The sequence below is a fragment of the Lepisosteus platostomus genome, chromosome 6 (genome assembly GCF_059453375.1).
Source record: "Lepisosteus platostomus isolate fLepPlt1 chromosome 6, fLepPlt1.hap1, whole genome shotgun sequence".
Taxonomy (NCBI): Eukaryota; Metazoa; Chordata; class Actinopteri; order Semionotiformes; family Lepisosteidae; genus Lepisosteus; species Lepisosteus platostomus.
Genome location: NC_142616.1, coordinates 12,936,802 through 12,952,806, shown reverse-complemented (window position 1 = coordinate 12,952,806; position 16,005 = coordinate 12,936,802). Strand labels below are relative to the sequence as shown.

The 16,005-nt window shown below is 48.6% G+C and overlaps 2 protein-coding genes and 1 pseudogene across 6 annotated transcripts in view; all 3 read right to left on the bottom strand.

The window, feature by feature from the left end:
* LOC148660418 (E3 ubiquitin-protein ligase TRIM39-like) overlaps positions 1 to 16,005 on the bottom strand; it is a 115,414-nt gene that overhangs the window by 89,039 nt on the left and 10,370 nt on the right. The window lies entirely within an intron of this gene.
* The window catches only part of LOC148660419 (butyrophilin subfamily 1 member A1-like), a 97,750-nt gene that overhangs the window by 71,384 nt on the left and 10,361 nt on the right, over positions 1 to 16,005 (bottom strand). For 3 of the 5 annotated variants that reach the window (XM_088637780.1, XM_088637782.1, XM_088637783.1), the window contains exon 1: positions 2,353 to 2,641. Coding sequence is in view for 1 of the 5 variants with exons in the window: in XM_088637778.1 (XP_088493904.1) it covers positions 12,765 to 12,791; positions 14,039 to 14,065; positions 15,604 to 15,630 (81 nt within the window). In the remaining 4 variants the exon portion in view is untranslated. Of the gene's footprint in view, positions 1 to 2,352; positions 2,642 to 12,764; positions 12,792 to 14,038; positions 14,066 to 15,603; positions 15,631 to 16,005 lie in introns of those variants that run through there. The other 2 variants (XM_088637778.1, XM_088637781.1) reach the window with 2 other exon arrangements.
* On the bottom strand, positions 5,387 to 11,358 carry LOC148660420 (zinc-binding protein A33 pseudogene; annotated as a pseudogene).

Here is a 16,005-nt window from a genome sequence, read left to right as displayed (position 1 = left end):
TCCAGCGTCTGTCGTGACACAACTTCCTGCAAGAGCACCACTTACAGTGTCTCTTCAACAGTTCCTCCCGTCCCTAAATCCTCAGCACACTCCTCCAGCACAGAGGAACAGGCTGCCTGCTGTCCAGACCTGTCCCAGTCCTCAGCACAGCAGCTCTGCTCTCTATTGTAGTGAAGGAGCCTGCAGTGTCAGAGCTGAAGCTGCAGGAGAGAGAGTCCAGCTCCAGCTCCAGCCTTTCCCTCCCTGAGCTCTTTATTCCCTCTGTCCTTTCCCTCCTCTGCCAGTCAGACACACCGCAGCTCAGTCCTCCTCACACAGGGCCAGGGCTCCAGTCCAGCAGGTGCTCATGTCTTCATGAAGAGGAAACAGGGCAGCAGCTCTGTTTTGTTGTGTGTGCTGTAGTGTGTGTATTGTCATTGATCAGAAAGATTTGTTGAACCAAGTGTACCTGGATTATTATTCTTTTCACTACAGCTGTTCCAGAGAACAAAGAATTCATGTTGCTGTAGTTCTCCCAGCCGCTCGGGGAGATTCTGGAGAATCTCTTACAAGCTGACTCAGCCTCTCAGCCAGTTCCTTATCTTCACTTCACCAGTTTCGTTCCCCCATTGGCAACAATACTGTCACGCCCAGTACACCTAGAGGGCGCTCTGCTGCTCTCCTTTTCCCAGTCCCTGTGATTATTCTTGTCTTTCAGGTGTGTCTTGTTGTGTAGCCTGTTAACTTCCTGTTTCTGCTCTTCGCTCAGCATTGAGGTTCGGATGTCCTGAAACCCTCCTGGCACTAGGTCGCCTCACTACCTGAGGGCCTAGGTTTCTATACGGCTTCTCCTGAACAGCTGAGCCCGGCTAACCCCTGTCTCGCCACTACGCATAGGGTCTTCTTCACTGTTAGGACCCCAAGTGTCTAGGGGTAAAGGGGTGTAACATTTAGGATAATTCTTTTGGTAACAGGGGGGTTTTGGTGAGGGACTAGGAAGTGTGATAACAAGGGTAAGGAACTAGAGTGGTGCCAAAGAAAAGAAAACAAACAAAATGGAGCTGGCTAGGACAGTGAGGGAAAGCTAACCTGACTACAAAAGAAAACCCGAAACACACGGTCTTCTGCGTCTTCGACACCCTAGCTAACCTGCACTGACTACCCAAAACCCTACAAGACAAACAGCACTCACCCGTACTAACTAGTGTACAAATACAAAATCAACTAAGTGTGTAAGTGTACCCAACAACCTAAACTAACCTTATATACAAAAGTTCACACAAAAACACAAGTGAACCAGGAAGACAAATAAGGGAAAACAAGAGTAATAAACAGGAGCAGGGTACAAAAGAACACAAAAGTTGAACATGTAACACTGGGGCAAGGAAATGGCAAAACAAGGATGAACACACAAACAAACAAAAGTACAAAGATACTACCGTAAAACCAACAAAACAACAAAGCCGAAGCTATACGAAAATACACACACACAAAGCAAAACAAACCAACAAACGAAGCGGAAGCAATAACCAGAAGCGAAGCAAAGCGATAACCAAAATCAAACAGGACCAAAGTCAAACAAAAGGCCTCTTTTTGCTGAAAACCTCCATGTTATATAGTGAATAAAATGTGTTCTGATTGGCTGAGGGCTGATTGATGATGACATCATACTGAAACAGTGGTGTGATGGTTGGCCAATGGGGAAGGGAGAACAATCAAGGGTCAGCAGTGTGGACATAACAGAAAAAACACACACAGAACACACACTGGGACGTAACATTCACACTCATGCCATTCCACAGTTCGTCCCTTCAGACATCCCTGACAAGTACTGTACAAGCTGCACACAGACAGAGCCCAGGAGCTGGGCTCAGGGCTCCAGTGCTGGAAGGCTGCAGTGTTAAACACTGTGACACTGCTCTGTCCAGCAGCACTTACTACTGACCTGAATTCAACCTGCAGTACAAGGTCCAGAAATACACAGCGTCCTGGACAGCAACACTCACAGCAGGTTCACACCCACCTGTCTCTTTCCTGGCAGGATGATAATTGCAGTCCAGATCGTGTAGAAAACTTTTATGTTTCTAGTTTTCACCGAAGTTGCACACAGAGAGATGCTGTTCAACTACAGGAAACACAAAGTGAAAGAGAAACCTTCAGGAAAGACAGGAAATATATTTTTTTATCTGTTTGTCTGCCGTCAGAGTCGATACATTGAAAAAAAGGAGAAAACACAAACATTTGACACCTTCAGGTTATGATTCACAACAATAAGTCGTCTGTTTAGTGACTAACTGTCTGAGTGTACAGGACAGCAGCTAACCCTGCAGCACACTGTGCTGTTAACTGCTCGGAGACAGACAGGATACTTACACACTGGACAACCTGCTCCTGCTGCTCTGAGCTCCTCTCTCTCTTGTTCTGAAAGAAATATTTGAGTATCTGAGGCCTCTTAATAACTAGATTTGAAAAAGGATCTGTTCACCTCACCTCTCACACCGTTAATGAGAGTAACGGAATATGTTCACTTTCTGTTCTCAGTGAAACACAGAGAGGAGTGCGGGAGAGGATTCTGGGAAACTGGGCTGTGGCGGCAGGTTGTGCTGTAGTCATGTGACTCACAGCTCTGTGTTCAAGGACATTTCTGTGGAGATAAGAATATTAACACTCATATCAGTATACCACCCTGGAGCCCCTCTCTCCTTGTCCACAGACTCTCCCTGAAAGGAGCCTCACAGACAAGATGAGTTCACTTCAGCTCAGCTGCCTGTGAGACAGTGAGAGGGGCTCCTGTTGGGCCTGTGTGTGACCATGAGCCAATATTACTGCCTGCTCATGGGGACACCTGCTGAATGAGGCCCATCTGATCCGAGTGAGTCTTCTGCTCTGTGATGAAGAGGGATTTGAAGTGAGGGAGAGGAGCTGCTTGAGGAGATACAGCTTCGATTCTGGGCAGATGGCTGTGTGGTGGCTCATTTCTCAGGCCCCATGAAAGGCTCCCAGTGTGCTGCAGGAGCAGAGGGGCTGTTCAAGCAGGACTGAGCTGAGGCACTGCTGCTGCAGGAGTGAGGCAGCGGCGTATCGTCTCCCCACAGCTGAGAGAGACAGGGAGCACAGGCTGAGTCCACAGGCCCCTGGTCTCCCATCCGCACAGACAGGAGCTCTCTCAGCACGAGGGGAGAGGAGCCAGCAGACCTGCGCTGCCATGTCAGGGACATGAGAGCTGTTCACACACAGGCTGCACCCGGTCCGCTGGGACAGCCAGTGAAGATCTGGTGCTCAGTGAAGAGTGAGAGTGAAGAGTGGAGATGCAGTGGAAACGTGAGCAGAGAGAAGTGGGAGACACAGAGTGAACTGGATTGAATCCTCAAGTGTCCAGAGAGGGAAGAGTTGGGGAGAAGAGTCAAGAGAAGAGCAGAAGAGGAAGAGGACGACTGTGCAGTCTTTTCTGAGACCAGTTCTGGTCACACTTCTGTATCCAAGGACATTTCTGTTACTTGTTTACTTACCACTTACTTACTAAAGGGTTACTAAAGGGTTGCAGCGGGCCGAGAGTGTGGACAACGCGCCGTGCTGTCCCCCGGTCCCCAGGCAGTGCACGAGGATCGCTTTGTTCCGGGCGTCCGGCACGTTTGTGAGCTCAGGTGCAGCCCAGTGAGTCCTGAAGGAGTCCAGCCAGCGAGTCCAGGGCGCTGGAGGCTCAACAGGTCAAGTGAGGAACGGGGGGGCAGTGGGAGTGAAGACTCCTTCCTCGCCGCCAGTGTGACACCGAGGAAGACCAGGGACTGAGACGTCCGCTCTTCATTGTGCAGAACTCGTAACTGACACCCGCCAAGGCACGTCAGTACCGTAAAGAGGTAACCCCCAAACCCCAAGCGCAGCAGCGTCGTAACCCCCAAACGAACTCTGTGCGCGATATATCAGTGTTCCTCTGCTGAAGCCGCAGTCGAGATATATTTTGGAATTTGCGTGCACCAGGGTGCAATTACTTGTTAGGAGATCGTGATGTTGTCGTCTACAGCTCTCCTGAATGAAGACCCGCAGCACCTGAAGGGCTCTTCCAGCAGATCCACAAGGCAGGACTGGCAGTAAAAGCAGCGGAGAGCTCTTCATCACGGAAGGAGGTGTTGTTCCTGGGGTATGTTGTCAGCAGTGGGGCGTTGGAGCACCAGGTACACAAGATCAAGGCCTTGCTTGACAAACTGCAGCCAGCCCGGAGAAAACAAGTCTGATCCTCCTTCGGACTCGTGGGCTGGTACCGCAGGTTTCTTCCCAGAGTCTCCCACAGATCTGACCAGAAAGACAGCGAGGAACAGAGCCTCTTCTGGACTGAAGCATCAGAGCGAGCAGTTACTGACTGGAAAGGGGAATTGTGTGCAGACCCAGGGCAGTGTCTGGATTCTGACTTGCCATTCGTGGTCCAGACTGTGTTACTGCAGGGAGAGGGGAGAACAGGAGGCCCATCCTGTAGATCAGCAGGAAACTCTTCCCTGTGCCTGCAGGTCTACTGTGGGATTTCAGTGCCCAGCAGTAAAGTGGGCTCTGGGCACTTTGCAGTATTACCTGTCAGGGAAGAATCTCCTTGAGACTGACCACCGAGCTGTCAAATGGTCACACCGTACGAAAGACAACAGCGCTCCTGTGTCACAGTGATACTTATCTCCACAGCCTTTCAAGTGTAGAGTCCAGTACAGGACAGGAATTAAACCAGTTAGAGGACTTCAAGAGGGGTGAGGGGGTGTGACACTTTGGCTCTCGTCCCCGAACATTCATCTAGAAGCACTTTAAAGAGCCGCAGTTTTACCTTGTGGTGAAGTCGCAGTCGGGATATATTTTGGAATCTGTGTGTGATGACTTGTGAGGTCCATGCCAGTACCATAACACAGTGAAAGGGGAAAGCGGAACACATTCCCAGGGCGATCAACAAGTCTAGCATCAAGGTTTCATGTAAATTCTAGCAAAATCGTAGGTCGTACTGGTTTCAGTGCTGTGCCCTGTGATCATAATCACACGACACGTAACGATTCCTCTGAAGAGTTTCAGCCCCTTTTGTAAGAACACAGTGGACTCTTCCAGCAGAGGGGACTGGGAAAGGGACAAGTCAGGATGGAGAAGAAAGGACATAATTCAGTTTATCCCACACGGACTGAGAGGGCCAGACTGAGATAAAGAGAGGACTGTATTCTGTGATTGTGGATTACCACTGTGACAGGCTTTCTCTCATTTTCTGTGGGCCATTTTTGTAAATATTTATTATATATATAATATATATATTAGTTATAGAGAGTGGAGAACCTCTCACTCTCTATAACTACCATTTTTAATTTTATCTAAGCAACTTTTGGGGTGTCCCACTTCCAGAAGGATGCAGGGAGGGGCAACACATGTTTGGTGACAGCACCAACACTAATATCAATACTATATTTTTATTCTCATTTAAATTGCAGGTATATCATTACCTGAACCCATGTTCCACAGTAAGTATAAACCTGACCATAGTTTCAGTTTTCATTTACAGTGTAGCTGAACACAGCAGATACAGAAATACATTTTAAAGAAGCAGTTGCTTGAGGAACTGATAGAAACTCTAATTTCATGCATGTTTCTGAGGAAGCACTCATTCATTCAATGCTTTTTAGACAAATTGATTTACTGAGTTTTTGGATGGTTGCTCAAACTCTAGGGTTAGAAAAATTGCAAAGTATTGACTTTAGTTGTAGTTGGAGTCCTCATGGCTTAAAAGGGACAGTGTGATAAATGCTTTGAAAAAACTTTAAATTTTATTCTAGCAGAATGCAGGTTTTATCCTGAGAGAAACAACTACAGTACATTACATACAGTATTTCCCAGGTAACCACTGTTCCAGTATTTGAATTATAAACCAAAACCCCATTAATACACACAGGATCCACAACACAACAGTCTGTCTAACTGCCCACTGGACACCACTTATCCACCAGAGCCCCTCGCTCACAGAACAGCACCAGAACCCCACGGACCCAGTTACCAAACCCAGTGTCCCAAAGGTGCAGTCCAGCAGTGTTACTCTCTCGAACCCAGGTCTGCTCAGTGAGCTGGTATGCCTCCTTCCACCAGGGTGAAGGAGCCCAGTGTCCTCCGGAGGTCTTCAGCTTCCTCTTCAGTCCCAGCTGTCCTGAACACCGTGTCCCTCACACTCCCCCTCCAAGCCCAGTGTTGGGTAGGGGGGAGGAAGATGATGCTGGCCTCTTCCTCCTCTGCTGTCTGTGGAGTCCTGGTGTTCCAGTGCTCTCCTGGGTCCCTCCTGACTGGGGCTCTGGCCGCCCCCTGGCCAGGACTCAGGGCTCAGGACTCTGTCCCTGGGGGACGTGTCCCTGGGAGTCTGGGTTGGGCAGAGCCGACTGCCCAACCCCAACATCCGTAACCCCAACATCACCTCTAGCTGCTCTCCCAAACCCCTCACTCTCTCACCCTGACCCCATCACCTGTAGCTGCTCTCCCAAACCCTATGACCAGAAACCAGTCCTGCCCAGAGGGATTCATTCCCCAACAGACCTTCAGCTCCTCTTCCCACAGGGAACAAGTCTGCAGTCCTCTGTTCCATGAGAAAGCTGGAACAGACTAATTCCTGCTGAACTCCCGAGTTCTCCATTCCTCTTCCTCCCCACTCTCTAGACTCGTTCCTTCCGCTCCCTGGAGCCCCTGGCCCACTCAGAAGGGCTCTCCCACCCGTGGCCAGTCTTCCCTTTCCCAGGAAGAAGCCTGTCCCCTCCCTACTCTGGGACCTACTGGCACCCTCAGGCGGGCTCACACTTCCTGGGCCGGTCTTCCCTGCGCTGGGAGACGATCCACATCTCTTCCAAAACCTGCTGGTGCGCCTCACCCTCTGGCTCCCAGTTTCCTACTATAAACTCTACTGGTCTGCTCCACTGTGGAGACGACAGAGAATTCAGACTCATCCAGGAGTGCAGCAACACTGAAAGACTGAATTCTCTCTGGAGCCACTGATCTGTACTAAACCCCAGACCTAACAAACTCCTTGCCAGTCTTCCTTCTGTCTTTGGGACTTCTCAGCCCTGAACTGGACTCCAGACTGCTGGCTGGTGCTGATGTTACAGCACAGGAGTGAGACTCCACACTGAGCTGGGACACAGCTCCCTGCCCTCTGCACCTGACGCTGCTCTCCTGAGGAAAGTCCCAGTGAGGCACAGGGCCAGTCAGCTGATCCCTGTCAGTCCAGTCAGTCAGTCAGGGCAGGAGAGTCCAGCTCAGTGCACTGAAGGAAGAGGCTCTGACTGAGCTTCAGTTTGCTCCATCACACGGAGGCAGATTAGAAACTGGACGGTCCAGCTGATGAGGTCTGACCTGCCTGTGTCCAGTTCTACTTTGCAAGTCAGAGCTGAGAGCAGACTCCCGCCCTAATCCCCTTCTTTCAGAGCGACGAGTAACAGACACTGGGCTCGCTGTGCTGCTGCAGCGTGATGATGGCTGGAGCCCAGGCGCAGGTTCCAGTGTGCTGGGTAAGATGATCTAGAAACGCTGGAGGCAGGAGCAGGACATACAAGTGGGGTTTGATACAGAAGGACAGGCGGACAGTTCGCGAGCAGCGCGCTGAAACAAGCCAGGCTCCCAGCTGGGAAACAGAGAGGGGAGGCTGATAACGGTGAGGAAACTAAGAGAAAACTAGGAGAAGGGTGCAAAGATATGAAGCAAAAAAACACCAAGAGGAACAAAAAGGAACATCAGGCTGATGAGCCGACGGCGAAAAAATATGAAAAGGAAATGAGGCAAAAAATGAGCAAGACAGAAAGGAAAAAGAGGGAAGAAGGAGGAAAAGGAATCGCTGTATCGCGACAGGGAATCAGAGCAGCAGAGAAGAGGGGAACGAGACACTCTCGTCTCGGAGAGAACCGAGCGCTCGCAGGGAGAAGGAGGCTCTGACAGCGGAGCACCGACACCGCGGTAAGAAGGCAGTCAATCCGGCTGCTGATTCACGGGACTGGGAACAGATCGGGTCTGGTGGGAAAGGTGGGATTCACCGAACGGCGACCCGATCCAGTTGGAGTGACGGGTCGGGAGCTCGTGGGAAGGTTGCTGTTGCCAGGGGCAACCGCAGGACGCGAGTCGGACCCGAGCCAGGCAGGACAGTCGCTTGTGAAGAAAGACAACAGCTGTGTCATTATTTTACTGATTTACTGAAAGACATGATTAATGGAGAGACAATAGAAAATAGAGCAATAACATGGACTGAAAGCAGAACAGTTTGACACAAACGAGTAGAATAATTGTTTTCTCCAGGAGAGCCCCTCCCACAGGTAGTGTGCTGATTCAGTCTGTGTGACTGACAGGACAGATGATCAGTGGGGCTGAGTTTCTACCTCCATCATTGTTACAGGGGCAGAAGTATGGAAAGAGTTTCTCAGTGAAGGAGGCAGTGAAGGTGTAGATATGAGACCTGTTGTCCACATTGTAAAAGGAGACCTGTCCCCCCTCATAGTCCACATACACCCCCACCTTCTGGGGCTTCTGGCTCAGGGGGAGGAAGACTGAGGGGTCATCAAGAGCCTCGTACTCATTCCCATTCCTCAGCCACACAACCCAGTAACCATACTGGGGTCTCACTGTGATCTCCCCCTTCCTGTTGATGGACTCTCTGGCGACTCCCAATGTCCACTTAGTCTTCTCTCCCACCTCCACCTCCCAGTAGTGTCTCCCTGAGGTGATCCCATCCTTTCCCAGGACACTGACAACAGTATCAAATCTCTCTGGATTGTCAGGGAGATCCTGTCGTGTGTCTCCATGTCTCACTTGTTTCCCATCCTCAGACAGGATGAGATTGGGATGAGCTGTATTGGGGTCCAGAGTCACATCAGCTGTGGATCAGAGAGCAGACAGACAGGATGAAATGATCTGTATCTCACTCCTCTCTCAGATGAAAGTACAGATGCAGGTGTCTAGAGTGTGTATCAGGATTCACACCAGCAGGAAGCTCACTGCAGTAAACTACAGTTCTGTTCAGTCTGCTGATTTCAGCTGGACTGGGCCTGCCTGTCCTGAGACACCCAGGGCATTCAGGGACAAAATAAATGATTGATTAATTAATTACACAAAACCCGTTGTCCTCTTCTCCACTGTTCTGTCACAGTTTGCACGTGATGCCTGCAGTCACAGGTTCACATCACTGGTTTGGGTTGAACTCGTCTGCAGTAGATGGCGCTTGTTTGTGAGCAGTAGGTAAAAATAAAGACAACACTTCAGAAAGTGTCAGGATTGTGTGGCCAGCGTGTAGTGAACATAACAGTGTGGACAGGACCGGTCCAGATGCTCTGGATGTGTTCTGATGTGACTGGAAAGACTGGGCAGGCGGACCTGTGGAAATGGGGTCTCCTGGGTTGGTCAGGACAGACAGGCCCAGCCCGGCTGAGATGAGCTGTGAGCGTGTGCAGAGCTCTCACACTGCGAGAGTCTGGCTCCTGTGGGAGAAAGTGTCTTTAAATCTGAAGGAGACCTGATGATCCACTGTGTGCAGATCACACGGCTGAGGGCATCTTTATACTGATGGATACATTATTTCACAAGAAGAAAAATAAGCAAACTGTCTTTTCATGGTTATTCTGGTTCCTCTCTATCAGTTAGATTGTAAAAGTCTCATTAAGACAAAATTCTTAGAAGCTGAAATTGCTGCCACTTCATTAACAATAACAGGGACCTGAATCACACAGGCAGTAACTGCAAGCTTGTCTCCTCCTGCGCTGCTGAGGACAGTAATTAAAAGGATCTGTTGTTTGTGTGTGTTAAGAGCTGTCTGTCAGTGTATTGAACTCTGTCACCTGAATTAAGGCTGAAGTTGTCTTTACACAAGACAGGGGAACCCGAGAGAGAACAGACAAAGCTTGTGTGTGTCTTTTTTTCTTGTTCGTTACACACAAATCAGTGTAATACGTATGGAAACCTGAAAAACAGACATTGTGGGTCAGTTGTAACGAACTGACCCAGCGCACTAACTGGAGCTCAGCCCCTGATCAGCACACAGCTCCGTGTTAAACTAGCGCGCCAACTTCAGACCAAGAGCAACGAACTTGGCCGCTGAAATCAGTCCGCAGCTCCGAGCTGAACCTGCTCTCCACTGCAACGAGCCCAGAGTGAGAGCTGCTGCCCTCTAGAGGTGACTGGAGTACAGGACTGACTCCCAGCGCCTCTTCACATGGGGAGACAGCTCAGTGTGGGACAGGCGGAGCTCTGGATCACAGGAGAATAGAGGGGAAACAACACCGGCACTACGGCAGGAAGTCATGTGTCCGTCGCTCAGAAAAGGATTGTAATGTTTAACTAAAACTGCTTTCCAGTTAAACCACATTCATTAATAATGAACTTTATTGATGTGTTTATTCATAAAAACTAATTTTATTGTATCTATTAAAGTATTTAATGTCTATGAATACAAGTAATTTATTAACAATGCAATTTATTGTACATCTTTATTAGTAGCTGTATGTAAAATATTTTGTATGTGACAGTGTTTTTTCAGATATCCCAGGGAGTGAAGAGATCTGAAATTAAGAAAATATTTGGTGTGAGTCTTAAATGTGTTTTGTCAAATCTGGGTGTGATTTGAACAGATTTGTTATTTATTTGTTGTGATGAGTCTCTACAATTGTATTTCTGAAGGGAAAGCAGGGATATTCAGAAATTGGGGAAACAGATATTAGAGTCATGTAGTCAAATGAAAAGGTTAAAGAAATAAAAATACTGTAATCACCATCTTTTTAAAAGTGATGATTTGTGTCAGTTCTAGATGAAGGCAGTCTGCAGGAATGGCTGTAAGAGCTGATGGAAGGACATCTGTGGATATTACTGCACAGAATGATTTAACCTCAATAACTTTCCTTACTCGTTTCGACATCAGTTTGCTGGACTAATAATTAATTTCCCACCAGCTCTCACTGTTTTCACTGTTTGTATTTGTTGAGCCATGTGTTGGTGACCCTGCTCTTCAAGGCTCAGCTGTGTGAGTCTGCAGGTGTGTGTTCATGCTGAAGATCACGATGGTCAGGTACAGTATAACTCCTACAGGCAGCGCCTGGCTCAGACAGACTACAGAAGGAGAGAACCTGGCAGTTCTGCTGCAGATCAGTGAAGAGAGCTTTCCCTGGATGGCCAGGTGAGAGGATGGAGTCACTGGTACTGAACTCCTCTGTGCAGAACCGTGCGTCTCGAGAGCAGTGCCAGCAGGAAATGCCGAGTGGCCCTCAAGCTAATAGCAGCGAGGGGCCACACCTCCTCCTGGGTACCAGTGCAACAGCTCCAGAGCAGCCCAGAGTTACCATGGAGATACAGCATGGAGCCCAGAGTCTCCCCATGAGCCAGGAGACACTGACCCACGGTGCGAGGGAGCAGCATCCTGAAACTGAGGACAGGGGCTCGGCCTTCAAGACCACAACAAAATCAGACAAAATGGTGGAGGAGCTTTCTCAGCGCAGCAAAGAGGGACTGAGTGAGGCAGAGCAGGGACAACCAAGGACTCTGCTACGAGAGTTTGCAGATGTGTTTGCTGGAAGAGAGGAAGACTGTACTCGTACAAACGAAGCTCAGAGCACCATCGACACTGGCGAAGCAAGACCCATCTGCATCCCTCCCCCCGCCTGGCCATCCACAAGAGAGCCGAGGCAGAGGAAGCAGTCCGGGGTCTGACTGCAGCAGGGGAGATCGAGCCCTCTGACAGGCCCTGATCTCCCCCTGCAGAAGGACGCTTCACTGCTGGTCTGTACAGACTACAGGGACTCAACAACGTCACCAAGAAGGACTCTTGTCCCCTGAGCCACACTGACGAGGTGCTGGATTATGTCTCAGGGTAGCGCTGGTTCAGCTCTCTGGACCTGTACAGCAGCTACCGGCAAGTTGAGGTGCCCAGAGGTCAGGCCAGAGACTGCCTTCTCCAGAGGTCAGGGGCTGTGGCAACACACGCTCCAGCCTTCTGGACTGTGCCCTGCCCAGCCAGCTCTGAGCGGCTGATGGGAAGGGAGCTCAGTGGCGTGCCCAGGTCAGAGTGCCCGGTGTGCCTGGATGACCCTCATTCTCCAGGTCCTGGACAAGTGAAGAAAGGTCAGGGACCTCATGAGGAGGACAGGTCTCAAGACCCACTGAAGACATGAATCTCCTACAGCAAGAGACTCGTTTCCTGGGAGCTTCTGAGCCAGAAGGGGTCTCCACAGCCCCTGAAGAGGAGCCACAGTAAACTCCTGGCCAGCCCCCCGGTCAGTTCAGGATGTGAGGAGTTTCATTGGACCGGCCTCCTACTACTGCTGGTTTGTTCTCAATATTCAGCTCTTCTTGAGGATCGACCTCCCCTGTTGCTGTGTCAGATATGGGCAATAAATCACCATTTAAGTTAAAGACCTGTGTGTGGGGGGTGTCTGTGATTGTAGCTCCACCTAGAATTTTGCGTCACCATTCATTATCTAAACACACAGACACACACACTCACACCAGGGCCAGTTCTGTCCCAGAGCCAATTGACACACCAGCACATCTTGGACTGTGGGAGGAAACTGGAGCCCCTGGAGGAAACCCATGTGGACACAGGGGGAACATGCAGACTCCACACAGACAGCACCCCAGGAGTTGAACCCAGGGCTCCAGCACTGTGAGGCAGCATGGCTCTCCACTGCACCACTGTGATCCTGATTTTCCACACATATTCCCAAATCCAAGGTCAGTGGATCTGCCAGGTTCAGCCTGTAGACCCTCATGAAGGAGTGAGCAGAGACCTCAGCACAGGGTAAGATTTCACCAGGAGACAGACCTACCTGCAGCACTGCACAGCCACTGCCACTCTGAAACACAGAGATACACACACTGTTAATCACACACTGAACACAGAGATACAGACACTGTAAATCACAGACACACACTGGGACACAGAGATACAGGCACTGTTAATCACACACACTGAACACAGAGACATACACACTGTTAATCACAGACACACACTGAACACAGAGATACAGACACTGTGAATCACAGACACACACTGAACACAGAGATACAGACACTGTTAATCACAGTCACACACTGAACACAGAGATACACACACTGTTAATCACAGACACACTGAACACAGAGATACAGACACTGTTAATCACAGACACACACTGAACACAGAGATACACACACTGTTAATCACAGACACACACTGAACACAGAGATACAGACACTGTGAATCACAGACACACACTGAACACAGAGATACAGACACTGTTAATCACAGTCACACACTGAACACAGAGATACAGACACTGTTAATCACAGACACACTGGACACAGAGATACAGACACTTAATCACAGACGCACTCTGAACACAGAGGTACAGAAGCTATTCAGAATATATGTGTATTCAGGAACACAGTATATATATGGAGGCAGCACAAAGCTCCAGTAAAGATTAACTGTTGTCATCACATCGGTTTCAGATTCTTTATCCCCATGGAAACGTCTCACATTAACATGAGAGGAGGAGAGATCCCCAGTTATTACCCAATCACCTTTAACACAGTGTGAACACCACACACAGTGAGCTGTTGGGCCCCTGTGTTCATCAGTGATCGATCACACTCCTGCTGATGAGCTCTTCTAGTTTCTCCTGTCCTGTTTCACCCATATAGAGGCTGCAAACTGTCTGGACTCTCTGGCCTCAGTCCTCTGTCTTGTTACAGGTTAGTTTGGATACACAGCCCAACCAACACCCCTGCTGTCCAGCTGGTCTTACTGAAGAAATGTCTAAAATGTGTGATGTCAGGGATGATTCGGTAACTCTTTAACTGTTAAACGTAATGCTGAACGTTGAGATATATACTGTAGTAATATATAAGTATTTAAGAGTGACCTCCTTGATGTGTGTTTACTTTTGTGATTAATATTGCCCTGGTCTTCCTGAGTCCACCAGAATTGCCCTGTTCTGAGTTTCCTGCCCCCAGTTCCCCAGTTTAAATACCCCTCAGCTGCTCCACACACACTCTTCCCCCACACTGGCAGTGAGAGGCCTGAGCCCATCAGAGCTGTGAGTGTACACAGAGTACTTACTCAGGTCAGGGACAGGGCCTCCTATACCTGTACAGAAGAAAGGAGAGGTCAGTACTGAGCTGTGCTGCCCTGCTGGACACTGTGTCCAGCACAGACAGTACTGGGGTTATTATGGCCAGTATGATGTGGTGTTGTGGACAGGTGAAAAGGTCAAAGGACAGAGGTCACATACAGAGGCCATATATAATCTATAGAGAGATCACACTGCCACTGAGTCCAACTCTCACACAGAAACACAGGGACACATTCACACGTTTGTATGTCTGTACCTGTGAAGTACATTAACTCTCTTTCTGGTGTCATTATAATCTGTCTCTTCATCTCAAGGGGTGAAAATAGATCTGAATCAAATAGTTTGGGTACTTTTACAGTGACAAACCCACTGACACTGATGAACACCCAGACTCACAGTGTCATTCATGCACACTGCTCACAGAGACAGTAAAACAGGAACACACACTCGCACTGACACACACAGATACAGGAACACACTAATACAGACTCAGAGCTCTGCACACAATCACACACTAGTATTCCTACTGTATGTTCCCTGCATACCCACACACTCCAGTGACCCCAACACTCTCTGCTCTTCTGTTATTCCACTGGCAGTGATGAACACTGACACACACACTCACATGGACACACACAGATAGAGTAACACACTAACACACACTCCCTCTGACACTGCTCAACTCACTGTCACAGACACTTGTATTTCTCTATTCACTCCACAACCTCACTACTTCAGAGTCTCCCAGCTCGTCTGTTATGGGTTATGGCCTGGGTATTCACAGGCACTCAGACACACTCAGCATGACTCCTGTTCATCTGGGGGATTGAGGCTGTTTAGTGTTTTCCAGGGAGACGCTGGGTCCTGTCTCTTCAATTCTACTGTCTACAGACACAGAAACAGGGTGTGACAGAGGACGTGTGCCTGGTGTCACATGTTAATTAACACTTTGATTGGATCATTTTAATGCCCAGTCTCTGTGTGTATCAAGTATTTGGTTTCATCACAACATGAATCTGCACCGCTGTCTAAGTTGTTATTAGATATTTGACAGGTATTTCCTTGGGTGATATGGGGTGGGTGTGTGAACAGGGATCCGGTCAGCAGTGAGACAGTGTTGTGACTGTGATCTAATGAGCTCTTAATTTGTACTTAATTGATCAGTGATCACCTGTTGTGTAATTACTGTAATAATGTGATCTGTGTCTCTGAGTAATAAAATACTAAATACTAAATGACATTTAGTCTCCTACAAGCTATCAGCTTCTCTTAATGTAAAAATGGTTTATAATTTAGGAACTTGTGTGAAGTTATACCTCAATTACTACAGCACTAACATGATTCCACTGGCTGAACGACAACATGATCACTGTGAAAGATATTGAAGTTCTTCACAGGAGTATAAACTAAACCTGCAGTGAACCTCAGTTCACAGTGTTTCTCCTTCTCTTTCCTCTCTCATCAGTATATTTCTCACTGTGACTCAAAACTCATCAGTATTAACAATCAATAGCTGAACTGTGTCTTTAACTTCAACTGGAGACAGACCTACCTTCAGCACTGCACAGCCACTGCCACTCTGAAACACAGAGATACACACACTGTTAATCACAGACACACTGAACACAGAGGTACAGACACTGTTAATCACAGACACACACTGAACACAGAGATACAGACACTGTTAATCACAGACACACACTGAACACAGAAATACAGACACTGTTAATCACAGACATACACTGAACACAGAGATACACACACTGTTAATCACAGACACACACTGAACACAGAGATACAGACACTGTTAATCACAGACACACACTGAACACAGAGACACAGACACTGTTAATCACAGACACACACTGAACACAGAGATACAGACACTGTTAATCACAGACACACACTGAACACAGAGATACACACACTGTCAATCACAGACACACACTGAACA